Below are 19,126 nucleotides of genomic sequence, written 5' to 3'. Positions count from 1 at the left end.
GTACATCCGGCCTTGTCCGAATCGCCCCATCCGTCTAGATGGAGGTCAAAATCATTGCGCAGGACAACACTCATAGGTTCCCCTTTAAGTAAAGTACGACCCAGAGAGTAGCTACTCAATGCTCTATCGCGGTTGTTGCATGAATCGTGACAGAAAATGCACATTGTAAGATAACTCTGACAGAGTGAAACAAAGATATATTAGTCGATCGATCAATCAACGATATCATTCCGGGTCTTCAAGTGTATGTCCTCAGCTAGTGTAGCCTATGATTTTTCTCTAAGGGAGTGCTAACAAGCTCGGCTTCTAATAGACCAACCTCGAAAATTATGTCCAAGGCATACTTCCGCTGGCACAAAAAGATTCCTTCTGGGCCTCTCCTAATCTCAACTCCAAAAAAATATTCTAAAGCACCCAAATCTTTCATGTGAAAGCACTTATTGAGATAGGGCTTGAACCGCTGAATGGTAACAGGAACATACCCAAAAATGATCAAATCGTACATGTAAATAAGCACATTGATCTGCATATCTTTCGGTATCAAAGTGATTTGAGAATAATTTGAATATGATTGCTTGAACCCATAGTCTTTCGGGGCATTCAACAACTTGACATACCAATAACGCGGAGCATATTTCAATATACAAAGAAATTTTCGAAGATTGCACACCTTTTCTGATCAAGTAACTCAAAACTCGGGGGGTTAATCTCATATATACTTATTCTTGAAGATCCCCATGTAAGAATTCAGAATGTCCATTTGATGTAATTCTAAGCTCTTTATTTCAGCAATAGCCAAAAATGTCTGAATAGTTACCATCTTGGTGATCAGAGCAAATGTCTCAATATAATCAATTCTCTCCAATCAATTATTGCCGAAAATGACTAGATTTGCCTTATATCGCTCGAGGGTGTCATCCGAGTTGTATTTGATCTTGTAAACCCACATATAACTAAGCACTTTCTTATTAGGAGGCAGGTCCTCTATCGCTCATGTCTCTTTATTCTCCGATGCTTGTATCTCATATTGCATTTCCTTCCTCCACCGTTCATCCTTCACAGCATCCGAGAAATTTGTTGGCTCATGCCCTACAGTAATTACTTTAGAAAACTTCTATATTGCAGCGAAAAATTTCATAATTCACATACTGTGCTATATTTACGGTAGGGCTCAACTGAGAGATGTTGTGACACGGGTGACAGATCATATGGACTTAATTTTTGGATCGTGTTGGTAACATAATCACAAAGAACGGATTCTTTTTTTTTTGGTAAAAAGTTTTATGCAAGAAGCTGAAATTGGTTATGAGAAAACCTTTCCACCAGTTATAAAGTTTACCAATTCGATTATCTTTGGCTATTGTTGCACGTTTGGATCTGAAATTACACCAAATGGACATGAATAATTTTTTGCAATGGAGAACTAAATGAGAAAATACATGGAACAACATATAGATTTTGTCATTAAAGGCCAAAAAAAGAAAAAAAGATTTGCAAATAGAAAAGATCTATATATGGCCTGAAACTGTCCTCGAGGAAATGGTATTTGAGATTTCACTAGGAGGTGATCTCATATGATACTATGATACAATGAAAATTATTGCATCTATATGAAGAAGTCCAATGAAATATTTATAATTCTTTTTCTTGACGCGCATGATATGTTTTTGCCAGAAATAATTTGGAGTATCTGAGAACGATTAATCATGGCTTTCAATGTCATTTGACATGAAAGATATGGGTGAGATAGACTACATCCTTGGAGTTAAGATCCAAATAAATCGTTCCAAGAAGTTATTGCATCTATCTCAAGAAACTTATATAGAGAAAGTTTTGGAATGCTTTTGACTAAATTATTGCAAACCCATGGATACTCCTTTAGCGGAAGTGAAACCTCAAGTCTTGAAATGTGTTTAGAGATTAAAAATAACAAGGAATACATAACTTGAGTTCCATATTCAAGTGATGTCAGGAAGTTGATGTACGCTATAATGTGCACCCAAATATTTATTATGTCATAGGTTTGATTGACAGGTATCAAACCAATCTTGGAAGAGATCATTGAAAAGAAATGATGAGGATTTTTCGATACCTAAAGAAAACTGCAGATTCTTCACTATGTTATAGTGAAAATGAATTATCTTTAGAGAGTATACAAATGTGAGAGACATCATGGCAAATGAAGAAATAACATTACAATACATACAAACACAAAAAATATAGTTGATCCTCGTACAAAAGCAATATCTAGATATATATTTGAGAAACATGTATAGCTCTAGGTTTGCAAAGGATATGTTAGTATTTGTGTATTGTAAAATATTTAGTTATTATAGTATACTCATTAATGTATTATTATTAATATTTAGTTGATATTTTGTATGCATGTGATGGTATCCTTTTGAAGGATATAAGTGTGTCAGATAAGTGGCGAGATCGACTCTCTCACACGAGTGATCGCCCCTAACGTCGAGGAACATGCATAGATGAGATATATTAAAACCTTGATTAGTGCAAGGTCATGTATATCTTCGGACAAAATGGTTTGTCTTGACTAGAGTTCAAGTTTAAGGATTTCATGATCCTTAATGACTTGTTTTATGAGCCAAATGTGAGTTTCTCTAAGAATTGAATTTGAGGATTGTTAAAGTGAGAAACTCGGGTTAGACATCTGGAGGTGCATAGACTAAGATGTGGACACTGTTGAATGAGCAATGAATAAGACACGTAGTCCAATATAATGTGAGAATACCGTAACATGTGTTGCATACCGCGTGTGCTATCAACCAATGGAAAAGTAGAAGAATAGATCCTTGCTTCTTCATTGTGTGAGATGCTGAAGAGTTATATTAACTTTAATAGGAATATCTTTTGGCTTCTTGAAGTGCCAATCGGTGTTGCTATTTAGCATGTCACCAATAGCCATGAGTGATTCGCAATGCAATGCATGTCTACGAAAGCAGTTGATTTGGAGCGAATATATTCAAGTAGAAAGGAAAGACGATTAAAATTAGTAAGTTAACTTGTATCCACATGTCGCCAATTACACTTACTATGAGGGTATCAATCATAAAAAGACATTGTACAGATGCATTTTTCGGCAACAGCTACAGTGTTGGTGGGGATACATCGACCGATGTTTCTTTCTCATCTGATTTCAGTGTGATTTGAGGTTTAATTCGTTAGAAATTATTTACGTTACCAACAGTAAGAATAAAAGAATAAATTGTAATTCACGGAAACAAGTTTATAAAGACATCATTAAACTTAACCTGACGGGTCGCAAGGACAAGTAATGACATAACCCTTGTTTATGCCCTAGCCTTAAAACGTTACTCTCAGTAATGCCATAATATATTTTTAAAAATAAAGCGATAAGAATCATTTTTCTCATTCACGTTTAATTAATAATCGTTCCAACGACTGCATGAACATTTTACTAAACTTCATTAGCTGTTAGTTTTTGCCCGGTGAAATTTTTAAATAAAATAATTCCTAAGAAATACGTTAATACTAGTTCGGAAATATTATTATTTTCGTAAAATGATTGAAATAATGGGTTACTTCCGTAAAAATGCCATAAAAGTAAGATAGACTTTTAAATAATAATTATGTAGAAAAACTAACCTGATAATCCTACACCCCCAATTTTGAGACCGTTACCAAGAATAAGAGTGGCAGGATAGGTTCTATCAATGTCACAAGCAGCAACACCTACAGCCCATGGACTATAAGAGATGACAGAGTAAGGAGAAGGACCCTGGTTCCCAGCTGCTTGAACAACAAATGTTCCAGCCTTGTGTGCAGCTAACATGAATATCTCAAACAGGCTCAAGAAAGTCAGTGTGCCTTCTGGTGGTTCATCTGGTCCTATTGATAGAGTCAAGATATCAACCCCATCTAATACTGCCTGCAAATTAATTTGTGAAACTGGGTCAATCTCTTGAAATTTTAGAATTTGGTTGAATGAGAATTCCGGATCGGACTCATGCATATTAGAAAAATGAAAGGTGTGAACTGGGCTACGTATGTGCTAATGCTAAAACGATATCAATTACTTCTTTCTAATAGTCGTGGTGTTCGAGTCAATTTGCACGCATTTCAATTATACTAAAACAATAATTACTTATATAATAGCGGTGGAATTGCAAAGGAAAAATAACTACTCCCTCCGTCCCGAAAAAAGATGACACTTTTCGAATTTCAAGAGTCAAATGAGTAGTTCTTTGACCACGAGTTTTTCATATACCTTTCAAATATTTTGAATTGTTAAATATTGTGACTCATAGTATAGTTTATATAATATTTAAATTTTACTTAAAAAAACATAAAGATTTTATGTCTAAATTCATCGTCAAATTTAAGAGGTTTGACTCTCAAGATCCGAAAAGTATCATTCTTTTTCGGACAGGGGGGAGTAATACTTCTAAAGGTTTTTGACAACTCTACCTCTTAAATTATGTATTTCTTTTCCAAATAATGTTTTGAGCATGCGCATAAGTTGCTAATACTACTTATGACTTTTTGGTATTGTTTAGGTTGAGACTCGAGGTGTCAACCGTCCAAGCATGTTCTAAATCAGTTTTAAGTTAGAGGAATTACACCAGTAATTTTCTAGTGATCATGATCGACCGGATTGACTTGTACAATTGCAAAGGAGCTAGTAGTGATCGTGAAGAAGGCTTCACAAATGCAGTTACGCTATTAGGAGGATTTATCCGTGATGTTCAAGCCCAGTGGAGTCCGCAATTTCGGAAGAGATATTGCGATCACAAAGGGCTTTAGTATTTAAACTCTAGAAACGAGTTGAAGAATCAATTTTGAGACTTCTGAGGCAAGGAACCCTCGGGTAGATTGATCATCCACATGAGTCACGGTTTACGATCGCCTCATATTCCAGTGTGCATCATGCTAGTGTACATGGAGGCTTTGTAACAACCCGGTAAGTCCGGGATGGTGGTCAGGCCATTAGAGGTGGAGTCCAGTCAGGGAGAGGCCATCTGAGAGGTGGTGGTCAGATTGGTGGGGCTCAGCCCCATTGCTATGCATTTCCAGCTAGACCTGAGGCGGAGTCGTTTGATGCGGTCATCACAGGTATTGTTCTAGTTTGCCATAAAGATGAATTAATTTTATTTGATCCGGGATCCACTTATTCATATGTGTCATCCTATTTTTTTCATATTTAGATATATCTCGTGATTCTTTGAGTGCCCCTGTTTATGTGTCTATGCTTGTTGGGGATTCTATCATGGTGGGCCGGGTCTATCGCTCTTGTTTGATCACGATTGGGAATTATGAGACTAGAGTTGACCTTCTATTACTTGATATGGTGGATTTTGATGAGATTTTGGACATGGATTAGTTGTCACCATATCATGCTATTTTGGATTGTCACGCCAAGACTGTGACGATAGCCATGCCTAGGTTGCCTCGATCGGAGTGGAGAGGGACTCTTGGTCATTCCACTAGCAGGCTCATTTCATATTTAAAGGCTCGGTGTATAGTCGAAAAGGGGTGTTCGGCGTATTTGGCTTATATCCGCGATTCTAGTGCGGAGTTTCCTTCCATGGATTCGTTCCGGTTGTGCGTGAGCTCCCAGAGGTGTTTCCTACAGACTTCGCGGCATACCACCCGATAGAGATATCGACTTTCGCATTTACTTGGTTCTGGGCACTCAGCCCATTTCTATTCCACCATACCGTATGGCCCCAGTTAGGATTAAAGAATTGAAGGAACAATTGCAGGATTTAATTGATATGGGATTCATTAGATCTAGTGTCTCGCCTTGGGGTGCACCGATGTTGTGTGTGAAGAAGAAGGACGGATCGATGTGAATGTGCATAGATTATCGGCAGTTGAACAAGGTCACTATCAAGAACAAGTATCCGTTCCCGAGGATTTTGACCGGCTTCAGGGGGCCAAGGTGTTTTCCAAGATTGATTTGAGGTCTGGCTACCATCAGGTGAAGATTAGGGCATCGGATGTCCCAAGACCGCTTTTCGAACTCGGTATGGTCACTACGATTTCTTGGTGATGTCATTTGGCTTGACTAATGCCCCAGCAGCCTTCATGGATTTGATGAACCGGGTATCCAAGCCATATTAGGATTCCTTCTTGATCGTCTTCATCGATAATATTTTGGTTTACTCCTGCAGTCGAGAGGAGCATGAGCAGCACCTATGGATCGTACTTCAGACTTTGAAGGATCATCCCGTTATATGCCATATTTTCGAAGTGCGAGTTCTGGTTAGACTCATTTGCCTTTTTGGGGCATATCGTATCTTCCGAGGGCATCAAGGTAGATCCTAAGAAGATTGAGGCAGTTCAGAACTGACCTAGACCTACTTCAGCTATAGAGATTGGGAGCTTCCTAGGTTTGGCCGGGTATTATCGCCGGTTCATGGAGGGATTTTCATCTATCTCAGCCCCATTAACCAAGTTGACCCAGAAGGGTGTCCTTTTCAGATGGTCTGACGAGTGTGAGGTGAGCTTTCAGAAGCTCAAGAATGCATTGACTACAGCCCTAGTATTGGTGTTGCCTACAAGATCGGAATCTAACATTGTGTATTGTGATGCATCGCATATTGGGCTTGGCATGGTGTTGATGCAGGACGGTAGGGTGATTGCATACGTGTCTCAGTAGTTGAAGGTTCATGAGAAGAATTACCCTGTGCATGATTCGGACTTGGCAACCATTGTCATGCGCTAAAGATTTGGAGGCATTATTTGTACGGCGTTCCATGTGAGGTCTATACCGACCATCGAAGTCTCCAACACCTGTTCAAGCAGAAGGACCATAATTTGCAGCAACAGAGATGGTTAGAGTTGCTAAAAGACTATGATATTACCAAATTATATCATCCGGGAAGGACAATGTAGTGGACGATGCATCACATAGGAAGTCAGAGAGCATGGGCAGCTTGGCATATTTACCGGTAGTGGAGAAGCCACTAGCCATGGATGTTCAAGATTTGGCCAATCAGTTCGTGAGGCTGGATGTTTCGGAGCCTAGCCGGGTTTTTGCTTGTGTCGTGGCACAGTCATCGTTGTTGGAGCGTATGAAGCCTCGCCAATTTAATGATCCTCTTGGTGTTGAAATACACGATGCAACGGGGTGGTGCTAAGGAGTTTGTGATTGGAGATGATGGTGTTATGAGGCCTCAAGGCCGGATTTGTATTCCAAATGTTGATGGTTGAGAGAGCTGATCCTTGAGGAGGCTCACAGTTCGCGCTATTCCATTCACCCAGGTGTCACGAAGATGTACCGTGACTTGAAACAACAGTATTGGTGGCGGAGGATAAAGAGAGATATTATTGATTATGTCTCTCGATGTTCGAATTGTCAACTGGTGAAGTATGAGCATCAGAAACCGGGTGGATTGACCGAGAGATTGGAGATGCCGGAGTGGAAGTGGGAGCGCATCACTATGAATTTTTTGGTCGGCTTACCCTGGGCCTTGAGGAAATATGACGCAATCTGGGTTATTATGGACCGATTGACTAAGTTTGCACACTTCTTTAGATTTATAGACCGGTGATGACTTCCTATTCTTTAGAGCGGTTGGCTCAGATTTATATTCGGGAGATTATTCACTTGCACGGCATGCCCATTTCTAACATTTCTGACCGAGGCACGCAGTTCACATCGCATTACTAGAGAGTCGTATAGCGTGAGTTGGGCACGCGGATCGAGCTGAGTATCGTGTTTCATCTTCAAATGGATGGACAGTCCGAGTGCACTATTTAGATTTTGGAGGACATATTGCGGGCATGTTCTGTGGATTTCGGGGGTCACTGGGACCAGTTTTTACCTCTAGCGGAGGTCGCCTATAACAACAGCTATCAGTCGAGCATCTAGATGTTTCCGTACGAGGCCTTACATGGGAGGCAATGTCATTTGCCGATTGGATGGTTTGAGCCCGGTGAGGCTAGATTATTGGGCACTGATTTGGTCCGTGATACTTTGGAAAAGGTTAAGGTGATCCAGGAGCGACTTCGTACAGCTCAGTCCAGGAAAAAGAGTTATGCATACCGGAAGGTTCGAGAAGTGGCTTACATGTGGGCGAGAAGGTTCTTCTCCAAGTGTCGCTTATGAAGCGCGTGATGTGGTTTGGGAAGAAGGGCAAGTTGAGCCCGAGGTTTATTGGACCGTTTGAGATCTTGGAGAGAGTTGGGGAGGTTGCTTATAGGCTTGCATTGCCTCCTAGCCTAGCGGGGGTACATCCGGTATTTCACGTTTCCATGCTTAGGTCACATGTTTTAGACTTCATCATGGTACAACTTGATGAGAACTTGACCTATGAGGAAGAGCCGGTGGCTATTCTAGACCAACAGGTTCGAAAGTTGAGATCCAAGAGTTTTCCTTTTGTGAAAGTGCAATAGGGAGGTCAGCCGATTGAAGAGGCTACGTGGGAGTCCGATTCCGATATAAGGAGTAGATACCCACACATTTTTACTAGTTCGGGTACATTTCTATGTCCGTTCGAGGAAGAACGTTTCCTTTAGAGATGGAGAATGTGACGACCCAATATGTCGTTTTGAGTACTAGCCTTAATTTCCATGTTCCAAGACCTCTCATAGCTTCATTTGATGTTTATTGGTTTGTGTGCATGGTCCGCATCGTTTTTCAGAAAGCTTTTACGTAAAATTTCGAAGAAAAGGTAATTTTTGACTTAAAATGAGGTTTGAGTTGACAACGGTCAACGTTTTAGATAAACGACCTCGGATCGGTATTTTGACGATTTCGGTAGATTCGTATGATATTTTTGGACTTGTACGGACGTTTGGTTGGGGTCCCGGTTGAGCCAAGCGGATTTTGGCGCATTATGTAAAAGATTTGGAAAAATGAATTTTAAGGTTGAAATCTGTTTTGATGAACGATTCTTGTTATTAGATGTTATTTGACGATTTGAGGTAGCGAGATAAGTTTGTATGATATTATTACACTTATGTGCATGTTCGGTTTGGAGCCCGAGGGGCTTCGGTGAGTCTCTAATGCATTGCGGATTGATTTAGAACAGTTGATGCATAGTTGTTGCTGGTGTAAACTTGCAGGTATCGCAATTGCGAAGACCTGCTCGCAATTGCGAGCCTCGCATTTGCGATGTCAGGCTCACAAATGCGAACATGGGCTGGGGTTGGGACTTTGCAATTGCGAAGCAAAGTTCTCTTTTGTGAACAGAGCTGGGATCGCATTTGTGATCACAGTGTCGCATTTGCAGAGTATTACCTGCATTTGCGATTGGGGGGTTATTCGCAAATGCAATAATTTTGTCACATTTGCGACTTTTACACATAGTGTGACGCTGATTGCAATTGCGATCAGTGGTTCGTAATTGCAGACATCGCAATTGCATCATCTGCAGCTGTGTAAAATGTGGAACTCTCGGGATTTAGCTTATTTTAAACCAATTTTCAACTCTAGACACCATAGAGGCGATTTTCTTAGAGAGCTTTTCTTTAAAAAATCATTGGCAAGTAACTTTAATAATTTATTCCATCAATCCCCAATACTTTCCCATGAATTTTAACATCAAATTCATGAATTTCAAGGTAGAAATTAGGGGTTTTAGGTAGAATTTCAGGATTTTGCAAAATTGAGATTTAGACCTCAAATTAAGGCCGGATTTCAAAATAAATCACATAATCGGGCTTGGGGTGAATGGGTAATCAGGATTTGGTCCGAATCTCGAATAATGTCCAAGCAGGTCCGGGGTTGGCTTTTGTTGACTTTTTCAAAAATGATCAAAATTGAACCTTTTTCATTTGTGGGTAGTTTCTAAAACTTATTTTGGGTTGTTTGGTTGATAATAGGCCAGATTTGGTTGGTTTGAGGCTTGTTCCAAGGGAAAGATGGTTGATTATTTTATTGATTCCGCGAAGAGGCAAGTGTCATGGTTAACCTTGACTTGAGGGAATTAGGACTTGATTGGTCTTTTTGCTACTTGATTTTATGTGTGGGGACGGTCTATGTGCAAGGTGACGAGTGTACATACGTTGTCATGGGTTAAGCATGCAGAAGTGGGCTTTTAACTGCGCATTTTAACTATATTATGTTTTTTTTACTTTGTTCTACTATTCATGTCATGCCTTCAATGTTACTTGTGCTTCTTTGTTAATTACATGTTCCATGCACCCATTTTTTACTTGTTGTCCATTTTAGCTGTGTTATCCCTTTAATTGTCTATTTTCCTTCTCTTGCTTCTATTCGCTCCAGTTTATTATGTTGGTTTGCTTTAGAGTATTTACTTGTTTTGCTTCCTTTCTCATATGTTGAGATCTACATCGTAGTTGTTTGTAATATTGATATGTTGTTTGGGGATCGGGTTGCACACCACAACGGATATTGATATGTTGTTTGGGATTGGGTTGCACACCACAATAGATATTGATATGTTATTGGGATTGGGTTGCACGCTGCAACGGTGTTGGTATACATATATGTGTGGATCGGGTTGCGTGTCGCAACGGAGAAGATATGTTATGATTGTTCTTGACTGTTGGTTCTGCACCCATGTAGTATTGTGAGTTTGGGCATAAATGATATTTTGAGGCCCTCTGTTATGTATTTTTTGTTCTGATTTATGTTAGTCGTTACTTCCCTATTCTATTATTGTTTTTTCTTATACTCGTACTTGTTTATAGTGAGTGCCTTGTTATAGCCTCGGTACTACTTTGTCGAGGTTAGGCTCGGTACTTAGGGAGTACATGGGGTTGGTTGTACTCATATTACAGTTCTAGACTTCTTGTGCAGATTCTGGTGTTGGTGTCTAGTGGAGACCTGCTTCGGACAGTCATTATCTGGAGACTTGAGGTAGAGCTGCATGGCAATCGCAGACCCTGAAGTTCCCTTCTTATCTTATTACTGTTTATTTCATTCAGACAGTTGTATTTTTATTTCGGCCTTTGATTATAGCACTTTTAGCAGCTCATGCACTTGTGACACCTGATTCCGGGATTAGACTAGACAGCGAGTTTGGAGCTTATTATATATTTGAAGTTTTACAACTTTACCTTCTTATTAATATGCATTTTTAAAATTGTTAAAATGAATAGTAGAGTAACGAATATTGGCTTGCCTAGCAAGTGGACGTTAGGCGCCAACACGACCCTACAACTGGGATTCGGGTCGCGATACCTACCATTTAGGTATGGCAACCCTTCATTTTCTCCAAGCCTACCTCTTTTTTCTTTTTTCCTCTAACTCTTCATTGAAGAAGCCCAACACCCATACTAATGTGCCACTTTTCTTTTCTCATTAAACCCAAGTTTTATTGCAAAGAAAACTTATTTTCTACCCCTCGAAGAAAGATGTGTATTTTGTTTTCAAAAGTCAAAAGGGGTTAAGGATTTGCTTGGAACCCTAGGATTTAGTTTGAGAAGATTTGTTCTTGCTGTTGTGGCAAGCTTCTTGGTCTATCTATATGTGAATTACTTAGCTTTTGGATGGTAAATTTAAGTCATTGAAATCAAGAAATTGATTACATTTTTGAGCTGGATAGCAGTTAAGTATTTTGAGCATAACATTTTATCTAAACCTCGGATTTAGTGCTTCAAAATTCTGTAGAAAGCTAAGACATAGACCTACAATTGTTATGAAGACCACAATATCTAGTTTTTCTATCTACTATGTCAAAAGGGGGCTGAAATGCAGTGTAGAGTTCCTGCCAAATTTTTATTAGAATAGTTGTGACCCCATTTTGTCCGCCTTTTGATATTGATCATCATTTGCTTTAAACGTTTTTAAATTTCAGACCTTAAGTGACTGTTTGATTACGTGTTTTAGGTACAATAAACATTCGTTCAAGCTAAGGAGAACAATTTAGGAAAAAGTTTTGATTCTTGACTTAGAGGATTTTTACGTCCTTGGTGGTTGTTTGAGTTTTAGAAACACTAAAACTCTAAGGTTTGCACATAATCTTTAAAAATATTTATCTAATTTATTTTCTTGGGGTACTTTAAATAGTTTAAGCCTTGTTAAAATTTAGTTTAATTTAAGTTGTAGTTATATTGGTTTGTTATTACTTTAGTACCCTATTTGCTTACTAAATGAGGAAGTATGTTTTGGTATTCTTGGATTCATTTGGTTGCCATGGAGGATACAATATACTTGGGTCAACAACATGTTAAATTCTTATGGATATTAGTGAAGTAATACATATTTTTTTAAATGTTTTAGTTCGCCCACATATATGAATTGCATGAACATTATTGCATTCTTGTTAGGATTTTGTCCTTGTGATAGTGACTTCGTCACTAATTTTGGCAGTGCCTCTTGATATTCTCCGGATCTTGCCCATCTTGACTTTGGATTCACATTTCATCTTACTATGGACCTTTGTCCATTTTAAAATGAATAGAAAAGCCACTTTCAAAATGGTTCTTGATTCTCTTGATTATTGGGTTTCGACCCTACTAGATTTAGGGCCTCAGTCCTTCTTGTTAATTGATCATGTTTGATGTGATTGCATGACATATATGTTGGAAGAAATTAACTAATTGATGGACTTGATGAAATAACTTTGGGAAGCTTTCTTGGCACCTGGGATATGAATGTTAGTATCTTGGACTACTTCTTGTTGATATTTATTCTCTTCAAATACTGTATCATCATTATGAACTTGATGAAGATTTGATGAACATTTATGTGTGAATCCTTTCTTGTATTCTTGTTTAGACACAGGCAAATGATGATGTTTCACTGGAGGTGCAGTATTTCCCACGAGGTGGGAGTAGGCCTAGAGGACAAGCCAGATACAGACCGCAACTTATACTTGGGAGAGACCATTGGATGGGCACCTCCATACCCATAGATACATCTTATTTTGTGCTAATCAGAATGTTATCCGTCTCACCAAGTACTCCACTTTTTATTCTAAGACCAAACATATAAATAGAAAGCATCATTGGATAAAAATGGTCATGTAAGAGAAATTATTTGAGGCTGACGGAAGCGGTGGTTGCAAATAATCATGAGTTCTGAAGAAAATTGGTTTAATGAAGTCTGTCAACAGTTCATTTACTTGAAGACATATTTGTCCCCCCGGTTAGAGGGGGGAGTTTGTTGGGCTCATGCCCACGTTGTTCAACCAAAGGCACAATGGCCTAATTCTATCTCTTTTGGTTTCCATTTTTATTTGGAGTTGGTTTTGGCCTTAAGAGAAAGCACCACTCATTATCTATAAGCAGAGCAACCTTGGAGAATTGTTCTATGCTCATTGATATTAGTCTTTGAAAGACTTTAGCACATAAGAGTGATTTTTGAGAGAGCTTCCATCATGAGAGAAGAAAGAAGAAAAAGAGTTTGTTTGCTGCAAATTTTATTCCGACCAACCAGCTCCAATCACGTATTCCGATTCATTTACCGTTGGATTGGGCTGAACTTTTCACTGAGTGTTCTTGACATCTTAGTCTTTGATTTGAACGGTGGAGACCGGATTTGGAGGCCTGTAGTATACAATTTAGAGCCCTGAACAACAGCTTCGTTTTTGTGATTTCTCATCTTTCTTCAATTGATTTGTTTTCTTTTATTGCTATTGTTGCTCCGTGTTTGGTATTTGTTATGTATCCAATTTGAAAAACTTTTGTAATACTCATACTGTTATGGTTGAGCTTTTTGGATCTTTATGATCCCATGATTTTTACCTTCAATTTGAAAGATTTTTCATGTTAAATTTGGTGTTCTTTATCTTTTCTATTTTCGGGTTTGCCTCTTCCTCAACATGACAAGTTCATTGGGTAAGGAATAGTAAATCCAAAATTTCATACTTTATTTCACTTTTGGGGTACAAAACGCATAGATCATACCTGGTTTTGAAGGAGGATCATATTAAGGTAATGATCCTAAACCTTTTATTGAGTTCTTTACATGATTATATACAAATTTAGGCTTCCAAAACATGGAACTTAGCATGAACTATAGGGAACTTAGCCCTAAAAAGCCCCAAATGAAAAAGTAAGAAATTGGATGGATAAATTAACCCCAATTGAGAACTAATTACATTATTAGACTCCTTGGATTATGTTTAATTAAAAAATTTATCAGGTCTCACGATTTAATATTTTTAGCCAAGAGTTAATTTTGACCATTGACTTTGACTAAACCCAAAAATATTAAAGTGAGTCCTATTTGGTAGTTGATTACATTATTGCATATTTGTATAGATTGGAGGTGTTCATCCGAAAAGGAACACGAAATTCAATAGACACACTTTGTGCTTTGACTGCTTTTGAAGTAGGTGAAATTTTTAACTTTTTAATTGCTTGTTGTCTAAAGACATGTTTCGTAAGAGTTGCATAAATGCATTGAAATATTTTAAATGCCTAGTTGGTGTAGGGATGAGCAAGTGCTAAATATAATATTTTACAGCTATATTATGTTTTACCTTAAGACGTGTGGGATTTTAGGGTCCTGCACTCCTAGCACTTCGCATTGATTTGCTTTGAATGTAAGACATGTGGCATTTTATTGCACATCTACAAAACTATGGCTATGCGGGTAAAATATGTAGGATTAGCGGACCTTAATGAGTTAGTATTATATGCATGCATCGTGATGAGCTTATGGTTTCATTTGTACTGTATACTCTGTGAATGTTGTGGATGTGTGTATGCTTTTTATACTGAGACGTAAGTTTATTTTGCGTATAATTATGCACAATAAACTTTTAAAAGACTTGTCCCCAGGGGCATGAAAGGGGGTGAGTTGATGATCTTATTAGGTCCTCATGGCTTACAACTTAATGCTTCTTGTAGATATCGTAGCTAACAAAACTTGAGGATTAGTTGATCTTTCCACGCAATCATCTTTGGTGGGCTGTCCACTCGGTCTGTGAAGGCTAGGGACTTCTTTTTTGGAAATGACACCAGGTAGCCATTTTTAAGGATAATATTTAAAATATACTCACGGTATACAATGTATTTAAAGATTAGTCAATTTGCTTAAATTTCAGAACCTGAAGTTTAAACCTCAAAGTTCAAACTTCAGGACGTCGTATCGTTAAGTTCTAAAATTGTGTACTCGAATTTTATGTACGAAATTTTAAATTAGCAATTCAGAAATTTAGGACACTTAGTCCTAAATTTCAAATTAGCAGTTTAGAAATTCATGACACTTAATCCTGAATTTCAAATTAGCAGCTCAAAAATTTAGGATATTAAGTCCTGAATTTTAAATTAGCAGCTCAAAAATACATGATACTTAAATATATTGTAAATTGTAAATATATTTTAAATAGCATGCTTAAAAGTGGCTACTAGTACACTTCATCCTCTCTTTTCTGCAGTATATGATTTAAGGCTATGTCCCTACAACTCATTTGTACTCTTATATTTATAAAAAATGCTTCTTGATTTAGCTTGTGGGTTTCCTTTTGAGATTCCTAATCTTCTAATATTATTATTATTATTATTTCTGTGGATGTGCATTTGGATAATAAAGCTTTATCTTATACTAACTGCTTATGATTTGTTGTAATGATAAATTATCCAGTTCACTTGGCCGGATATATGCTCGCTAAGTGGAGGTTGCAACCTTTGAGAATTGTGTAGTGACAGGTGCAAAGTGCACGTAATACTTACTTGATCAATTGCCGCTAATACATCTGAAAGAGTTCCTATGCTTGGATAAATAGCTTTATAAACTGCAATCCTGTTTGTCATAAGCAATTCCATAGCAATCCATTAGTGAAGACCCACTTGTCATCATATATATATATATATGTGTGTGTGTGTGTAGTCCTTTGCCTCTGTGTATGTTTTTCTATATATACCTACCTTGCCCGCGGCGCCATTCCAGTTGCTTGTCCGTAGTACAAGCCATTCACTACCACCGGAACTCCAAAATTTCCAGCTGCAATTGAAGCTACATGACTGGAAAGGAAAAATCAAAATTATACTAATAAAAAGGTATAGGCTAACAGAAACTTGAAGACAAAATCATACTCTACACGTCTCAAACTAAAATTTCCTTTCCCTTTCCCTTTTCTGCTTTAGGAATATGTTTTCCTAAAGTTAATTTATTTTCCATAAACTAATCTAAAAATTCGTTAACATAAGCCCCATAGGTAGCACGAGGTTTATTTCTTTGGGGATTAGAAAATGACCATTTGCCTGAAATTTTACTACTGATTGATTAACAGATTGCTAGCACGATAGAGAAGTATTAAAATTGATACTTACAACTGATTTAATTAACCTAAATTAACATGTAAAGTTCAATCGACCAATCTACAGAGCAATATACTAGACAAATACTAAGGAAGTACGTATATGATGGGTGGAGAATTTGATAAGTTTGACCACCAGAGTATTATGAATTTTACCTGCCATGTCCAACAGCATCAAAGGGTGAGAGAATATCCACAGAGGCATTAAGAACAGCAGTAGCTTGAGCTCCAGCTGAGAAAAACCTAGCAGATACTATCTTACCATTGCAGGAAGTTTCAGGAAATAAAGGACCTTCCTCACATGCTCCAGAAAAATGTTGAGGAGTATAATTAGTAGTAGTTGTGGGATCATAAGCAAAGCTGGGGTGGTCTGGGTTAATGCCAGAATCAACAAAGCCGATCACAATTCCTTCCCCGATGTTTCTATCTCCTCCTCCTTGCGTCCATACTGCCGGTATCCCCAGAAACTGCGGAGTGTAAGTAGTCATCAGTTTAACCCTCCTATCTTCCTCCACCAACTTCACTCTTGGAGCATTCTTCAGGTTTCCAATCTGAAAATTTATCGAATTCATAATTTAATATTAGTTTATTGAAATTCTAGTAATTTTTCACTACATATCTATGATTGATACCAAATTATTGGTATCAAAGAACAGGGAAGAGAATAAGAGGGGGAGGTCAGAGGAGAAGAGAAATTCAGGGGATAGAGACAGAGAAGAGAGGAGATACAAGAGGAAAAATTCATATTTATCATTACTCAATGAAATTACAATGTAGTAGTAGTAGCTTTATACTCCTAACTAGTCTCATGTGAAATATGCTAAAAACAAAATAAAAAGGAATTGGAAATTAAATCGAAGTCTAACAAACTTTTCCGCCAGAATGGCTCCCACTCACTTAAGCTACTTTCGAACTAAGTCCCTAATTTTTATATCAATACGCTCCTGTTAAACAACATTCTTGTCCTCAAGGATGGTAAATGTAGAACTGGAGCCACCAGGATCAAAAGGAAATTTCAAAAGATGTTCTCCAAGCATAGCACACAAAAGTCAATTATTTCTGGTTATATCTTGTAACAAGGAGAATGGATAATATGTGTCCCATCTAAAAGCTATGCTCCACTCCATAAAGGTTATCTCAACAGTAAAGTGCACCTCTTGGTGATATGAATATACCTTCCAGCTCAATTATATGATCATTTGGTGTAGAAACATCAAAGTTGCTCTAGAATATATCACTCAAGTAACAGAACATCATTAAGGAGCCGCGTGGACAAATGGAAATTGATGTGGAACACCTTGAATTTCAGGATAATACAACAAACAAGTAACTCAATTTCATAGCAAGAAGACAACACTCCACTTCATTAATACTAAGCATATACCAACAGTTGTCTAGTTGATTATGTAGAAGGTGTAGTGCACCTTCCTCCACCAAGAGACGAATAATAATTGCATGAACATCTAGAGCTGAACTTGCTTCCATATGCTGGACTCCATAATTGAGTAGAGAAGAATGATGACACATATCCCTTCAAGTTGTATGTTTGCTGGTGCAAATTTTTAAGTGGTCCAGGTTTTGAAAATGCAACCCAATAGCTTGGTTCTCCAAGCCAATAAATATACCAGCTGGGTCAAAAGTGAATTGCAAATTATTCACCATATCTCTGACTTTGCAGCTCCATTCCTTAGACTGGCAGAACCAGAGAAGTTAAGAGCACCAGAACACATTGCAACAGGAAAGATAAAATCAAATAACCAGTCTCCAAAGCTTGCTAACATGTACTTCTCCCACCTCCTTGTCAGTTACAAAGGATAAGAGATGTCCTTTGTAACTTAAAAACCCATGCTGCACTATTCATGGAGTTGTAGAGATGCTGAAATATAGTGCATGTAGATACATGTCTTCTAAAGCATCCAAGTCACTCTCATCAGAATTATAATCTAGCTTTGGCATTTTACCAAGCACATTGTGAGCATTACTCTCGCTTTCATCTTCCACAAAATGTTTAGCTAGGAATGTGTTTCCCAAAGCATCTATATCATTATCACTCTCGTTTTCCATAAAAAGTACATTTAAGAACATAACTTCCACAACTTCAGCACTCTCTATAAGGACGGAACCTGAAGGAGAAGTTTCGAGGTTAAAACTTACCACTTTTGTACACAAGCAGAGATCTTCATGTTTAGGCAATAGTACCTCCCACTAGAGCAAACAACATAGCATGGCATGCAGTAGTATTTGCATGACTCTTCAGATTTTAGCTCAATTTGTCTTTTAATTTTCTGAAAAAGCCTTTGAATCTCAGCCAATAGAGTCATTGTTTGGTCGGCTGATGCGTCGCATAAATGCGATATGTTTTCTATTGTAGAATCTTCAACTAATGCTTTGTTAATATTCAGTCCACATGCCGAGAGCAACCTGGCTCTATACCAATTGATACCAAATTATCGGTACCGAAGAACAAGGATAAGAAGCAGAGGGAAGGAGATCAGAGGAGAAGAGAATTTCAAGAGATAGAGACAGAGAAGAGAGGTTTGAGAGAGACGAGAGGAGACACAAATTCAGATTTATCATCACAATATATTAGCAGTAACGCCTTTATACTCCTAACTAGAGTATGCTAAAAATGAAATAAAAAGATTTGAAAATTAAACTAAAGTCTAAAAAATTTTCTCCTTAGAATGGCTCATACTCACTTGAGCTACTTTGGAGCTAAATTTCTGTATCAATATGTGTCAAAAGTATCGGGTTGAATTGAAAGTATAATTAGGATCACCCATGTAGGTTAATCATGAAAATAAAATTAAATAATAAATGAAGAAAATAAGAAAATATGCAACTATTGGCAATACGTGTGTCATTTAAATGTGAGATGTCGACTTGTATCCCTTTTAACGGAAAAAACACGTTAAAATAGCACGGTATAGTCAGTTTTCGGACTGGTCATTCAAAAATAG

General features: G+C 37.8%; 1 protein-coding gene across 3 annotated transcripts in view; it reads right to left on the bottom strand.

Annotated features, from left to right (window-relative positions):
• Positions 1–18,803, bottom strand: part of LOC109234619 (subtilisin-like protease SBT2.4) — a 31,269-nt gene extending 12,466 nt beyond the window's left edge. The window contains exons 1-5 of one of the 3 annotated variants that reach the window (XM_019400680.1): positions 17,591–18,803; positions 16,323–16,717; positions 15,775–15,870; positions 15,580–15,649; positions 3,628–3,910 (exon numbers count right to left, since the gene is read on the bottom strand). In XM_019400680.1, coding sequence (XP_019256225.1) covers positions 3,628–3,910; positions 15,580–15,649; positions 15,775–15,870; positions 16,323–16,717; positions 17,591–17,629 — 883 coding nt within the window. In that variant the 5' untranslated portion in view covers positions 17,630–18,803. Of the gene's footprint in view, positions 1–3,627; positions 3,911–15,579; positions 15,650–15,774; positions 15,871–16,322; positions 16,718–17,341 lie in introns of all 3 variants that reach the window. The other 2 variants (XM_019400679.1, XM_019400678.1) reach the window with 2 other exon arrangements.

This window comes from Nicotiana attenuata, chromosome 11, assembly GCF_001879085.1.
Source record: "Nicotiana attenuata strain UT chromosome 11, NIATTr2, whole genome shotgun sequence".
Lineage (NCBI taxonomy): Eukaryota > Viridiplantae > Streptophyta > Magnoliopsida > Solanales > Solanaceae > Nicotiana > Nicotiana attenuata.
The sequence above is the reverse complement of the archived record's forward strand: the minus strand, read 5'-3'. Positions and strand labels throughout refer to the sequence as shown.